We start from the raw sequence: 4895 nt of genomic DNA on the forward strand, positions 1-4895 counted from the left end.
CCATTAATTACTTTTATCAAATACCCATAAAATATAAAACAAATCATAAATTAGCTGCTTTTATGAACATAAATAATAAAAATGAGATTGATAACTTATTTATATTTAAAAAACAAAGCTTTAAGAAATCAATTTATACCTTAAAATTTGGAAGTTGTCATTTATAGCTCAAGACATTCGAATCTCTACGATGAACTTGTCATGTAATATTAAAAGAAAATTTGAAGACAGTAATGGTGAAGAATAATATATTCATGTTAACATAGTCCGATAAACTCCTAGAAAAACTAATGAACAAAGATAATTTAAGGGGAAATCAAAGGGATTGTTCCAAATGTGAGATAATATGCACTCCAGATAATAGAACCAAACTCTAGCCTTTGAATACCACTTATCCAAGCTAACATTGATCAAGCAAGGTTCTTAGGTGTGCTCTAAACTAAACTTACCTTGGATCTGGGAGTGTAATAGTTAATTCATTAGTTGAAGAGGATTTGTCTTTACTTGAGCCACTTTTCATTGCAATGGCTTCATTTTCTATGAAAAATCCGGGTTGTTTTGGTTGCAACAAAGGAATTTCACAGCCTAACATCATAACCACCGATGACATTGTGGGTCGATCATTAGGATGTTGTTGAACACACAACAAACTGATATTGATACATCTCAATACCTCTGAAATGGTGCACGTTTCTCGAATGGTGTCGTCAATCAGTTCCTCTGGATTTCCTTCTTTCCACAGCCGCCAGGCCTATCATACCAGAAATGAAGAAGACATTTTTTGAATCAAATAAGTTTGAATAGAAGAATGGTAGTTAACAATTAATCCTTGGGACTTACATATGCAATAAGATTTTGGTCATTCAAGTGGCAGAAACTTCTACTTCTTTTCCCACTAATGATCTCCAACAACAAAATGCCATAACTAAAAGCATCAGATTTTACTGAAAATCGTCCATCAAAAGCATATTCAGGTGCCATATATCCACTGTGGGAAAATAAAATTTTTAAACAACTAGAACTTAACAAAGCACAAAGACAAGATGTTTGAGGAAAATATTGATGCTTACTAAGTTCCGACCACTTTTATCGTTCGTCCTTCAGTTTGATCTCCACCGCAAGTTTTAGCAAGACCAAAATCAGAGATTTTTGGATTCATATTCATATCAAGTAAAACATTACTTGCTTTTAAATCTCTATGTATAATCCTCAATCGAGAATCTTGATGAAGATACATGAATCCTCTAGCAATTCCACAAATAATGTGGTATCGTTTTGACCAGTCTAATAATTGACGTTGTGTTCGATCTGTCAAGTTTAAATTTACTTAGTCTTGTGGAGGTGATGGATAAACACTAAGATACACAATATACTTCAATTAAATTAATGTGACAAACTAAAAAAGTTGAAATCTCTAAGCATCCTTACCAAAAATAAAGAAGTCCAAACTTTTGTTTGGCATATACTCATAAACTAACATTTTCTCTTCTCCTTGAATGCAGCAACCAAGAAGCTTTACAAGATTTCGATGTTGAAGTTTTGCAATCAGGATTACTTCATTCTTAAACTCGTTCATTCCCTGTCCAGAACTCCGTGAAAGTCTCTTCACAGCAACATCTTGTCCATTTGTAAGCTTGCCCTGAAAAATTCAAATTTTCCTTATACATTTCTGATTTGAAAAGAATAAAAAAGTGCGGGTCAAATAAGTTAACATTAAATAAAATACCTTATATACTGGCCCAAAGCCACCTTCTCCTAACTTATTATCAATCGAGAAGTTATTTGTGGCACTATTTATCAAGGATAGATCAAACATGGGAAGCTCCAGGTCTTGAGCTTCTACTTTCTCATGGTCATCTGCGATTTGAAGGTTTTGTCAATGTTGACATTTATATTGGAATTCAGATGGGTTCAGTCTACCCAAGCAGGCAAAATGAAACTTTGTTGAAGAAAAAAACAATCTATTATTATTTATTAGCTCATTATTGAATTGTGGAATGTAAATTATCATGGAGAATGTTTTGGAAGTTCATGTAAAGATTTTTACAAATGGTGCAAAACAATTATCATGAATAAGAAATTGGGCATACATATGTAACCTTATATGTCAATAACGATTTCAGTCTTTAATATCTTCTCAAAATTTGTTTCAATTTTGGCATTTTTGTTTTATTGTTTCTTAGGCCCTATTTGATAACCATCTGGGTACTGTTTGGGACGCTAAGTTGGTTATTACAGTCCATAGGTTATAATAGCTTGTGCCTGGGTTCAAACTATTTAATCTAGATTATAAATGAGGAGAGGTGATGGCTATAAAATAGTAAACACGGTAGACAATGAAGGTTTTTAAATAGTTTTACTGTACCTAAGTATGTGTTGGGAACTTCAACTATTATGATGGAAGGTCTAAACATTGAGTGAGCTATAACCTAAGGCAAGTTGACGCCGAAGTGCCTCCTTGGTTTATGAAAATTAAACCTAATTCCTTTCAATTTCTTAAGTAAAAGACCTGCATTTTTAATCAAATTCCAAAAATAAAAACTACTTTTTTCTAGTTTTCAAAATTTGGCTTGGCTTTTAAAAACATTGATAAAGAGTAGATAACATATCAAGAAATTTAGCGGTGGAAAGAGCATTTATAGCTTAATTTTCTAAAACTAAAAAACAAAGACCAAATGGTTGCCAAATGAGTATTAGTTTTTCAGTTGTCCATTGAAATAAGAGTATTTTAGGCTGATAGTAAAGTTAAACTTGCAGCATGTGTTACACAATTATCGTTTGAGAAATAATTACCTTTGACGGCTGATCTCCTTTTGAAAATGTATAAGCATATGAAGAGGGTAGCCAAACTTAAACTGGCAACAATCACAACCAAAGAAATCTTCACCTTACGGTTCAATCTTCCAGTTTTGGGTGCCTCACTACGCTTGACTTTTCGCCATCAAAGGAAAAGCTAAACAGTTAACTTACAGTATACATTAGGAAACCAAATCAATGTGTATTTGTTGAGCTGTCACGTTTGAACCAATTGAAATTTAAACATATATGCTTTTACCTAATTCTGATGCTAGCATTCTAACATACAAATCCTGTCCTGCGTCCGGGATCAATTTCAAGTCAATTAGATCACCAATCCACAAGGCACAGCCACTACCACTCCCACTGATATTTGTATTTGCATAAGCCATACAAGAGCAATTTCTCAAGCATTTTTGCCTGCACTCTTCAAGATTCATGCTTTTGTTGACCCAAGTATGTTTTGTGTCTGGCAATTTCAGCTGGTTGAGCTGTGCAAACCCAACTTCATCACCACAGTTCATCAGTTTGTTTCGTTCACAACCGTCCGCAAATTCCCCCGCCGCCCAACTATCAGGTGATCTTGGCTTAAACCCTTCTAGACATTTACAAGATGGAGTTACCCTTATATCACAATACCCATAAGGACCACACAGGGCATAATTGTCACAAAAATCTCTTGGTAATGATGTGTAAAGTCTCCACTGTCTTTCAGCTGTGGACCATAAGTACATTATGCGCAGGTAATTGGATTGGTTCATCACCACCATCACTGTATGAGACTTATTAACAACAGAGTATTGGTAGTAAACTTCATCTTCATTTGAAACAAAGTTAAAGTTCAGAATTGGTGCAATACCCAGTGGTCTACTAGTGACTCTCACACCATTCCATGGGCCATGCCTGAAGTATTCTTGGGAACCTTTCCACATGACAGACTCAGGATATTCATGAAGCTCCATCCTCCAACTGAGGTTTCCAGGGGATGGGTCATTGGGATTCTTCCAAGCATCTAATCTTCTGTTTATGTTATTTCTCAAGTCCCAACCCAGCTTCATTCCAGGCAAGAGAGTGTCAGTAGGATAATCAAAACTTTGCCAGGAGTAGTTTTGGGGATTTTCATCTTCCCCATCTCTCAGCACAAGATTTCCATTGTCCAATAGCTGCAAAACCCCATTGGGGACTTTTCTCAGTAACCTGGCAGACCAAACAACGGCCGTGTTATTATGGCTATAGAGTGTAAGATTTCCTGTTGTAATGTTCATCACCAATACACCAGACGAGCCATTAATGGGGTTTTCCCTGTTAGCAACCCAAACAGAGGTCGGACCTCGCCGATTCTTGAACCAAATTCCCAAGTAACGGTCTCTGGAAAGACCAGGACTGAAGAAACCCAATTCGAAGTTTCCATTACTGGAGACCAGACTAAATCCATCTCTGAGATGTGGGTTTTGAGCAGTTAAGGAATCAGTGGCAGATACATAGCTGAAGAGATACAAGACTAAGTTAAAGGCCAGCAATACTGGAAAGAAAGAGTCCATATCGATGGGGCGGCCATGAGTATCAGTTTCAAATAAAATACTGATAGAAGTAAAAGAACATACTGTTATGTGTTCAATGGAGTCGCTGTAGACCGATTAGTACGGCATTTTCCAAAGGATGTTGACGTTGAGCTGGATTTTTCCTTCTTCCTTGAAAATGAAGGCACCAAGAAGGAAATTGAACGGTTCTTCGAGTGGACTTGGTCCTTAGGACGGCAGCTGTGGACCTGTGGTTCCTAACTTCTTGATTTGACAACGGGAAATGGACTTGCGAATCAATCCAGGGCCCACTTTTTTCGATTTATTTCCGAGTAATTGACATTTAGTCTAAAAACTTTTTGGATTTGTAATAGAGACCCATTTTAAAAGATAAGAAGTTCTAACTTCATGGATGAAGCGATGGAGAAATTTCTATTTTTGGCCCAATATATTTTTGGATTTACAAGATTGACCTTCCTCTTTAAACTATGCAAGTTTTATGTTTTTCATTTTTGCAATTTCGGTTTTTTTTTTAAGGATGTTGTTTGGGATAAAATAGGTGTCATTAATTCAATCTAA

The 4895-nt window shown here is 35.8% G+C and overlaps 1 protein-coding gene across 4 annotated transcripts; it reads right to left on the reverse strand.

Annotated features, from left to right (window-relative positions):
• Positions 1 to 234: 234 nt before the first annotated feature.
• LOC120090265 (G-type lectin S-receptor-like serine/threonine-protein kinase At4g27290) lies at positions 235 to 4537 on the reverse strand. Of its 4 annotated transcripts, XM_090309246.1 has the most exons (8): positions 4401 to 4537; positions 3056 to 4281; positions 2794 to 2931; positions 1727 to 1857; positions 1429 to 1639; positions 1071 to 1308; positions 841 to 988; positions 235 to 751 (listed from the first exon to the last, which is right to left on the reverse strand). In XM_090309246.1, the coding sequence occupies exons 2-8, from the start codon at positions 4059 to 4061 to the stop codon at positions 446 to 448; spliced, it is 2178 nt and encodes a 725-aa protein (XP_090165372.1). In that variant the 5' UTR covers positions 4062 to 4281; positions 4401 to 4537; the 3' UTR covers positions 235 to 445. The 4 variants fall into 4 exon arrangements, 2 of the variants coding, with proteins under 2 accessions (XP_090165372.1, XP_038903760.2); XM_039047832.2 differs by lacking the exon at positions 4401 to 4537 and having other exon boundaries at positions 3056 to 4369; XR_005485493.2 differs by lacking the exon at positions 4401 to 4537 and having other exon boundaries at positions 673 to 751; positions 841 to 903; positions 3056 to 4369.
• Between the last annotated feature and the right edge of the window lie 358 nt (positions 4538 to 4895).

This window comes from Benincasa hispida, unplaced genomic scaffold (genome assembly GCF_027475165.1).
Source record: "Benincasa hispida cultivar pf3 unplaced genomic scaffold, pf3_genome.v1.1 HicScf1443, whole genome shotgun sequence".
Classification (NCBI taxonomy): domain Eukaryota; kingdom Viridiplantae; phylum Streptophyta; class Magnoliopsida; order Cucurbitales; family Cucurbitaceae; genus Benincasa; species Benincasa hispida.

Bases quoted from the DNA above. Each gene is read 5' to 3' on its own strand.
- LOC120090265 (XM_039047832.2), bottom strand. From the start codon at position 4,337: ATGGACTCTTTCTTTCCAGTATTGCTGGCCTTTAACTTAGTCTTGTAT. The intron at 2,932-3,055 runs GTAAAAGCATAT...GATGGCGAAAAG, and splicing joins AATGCTAGCATCAGAATTAG to TCAAGCGTAGTGAGGCACCC. The intron at 1,858-2,793 runs GTAATTATTTCT...TTCAAATCGCAG, and splicing joins AAGGAGATCAGCCGTCAAAG to ATGACCATGAGAAAGTAGAA.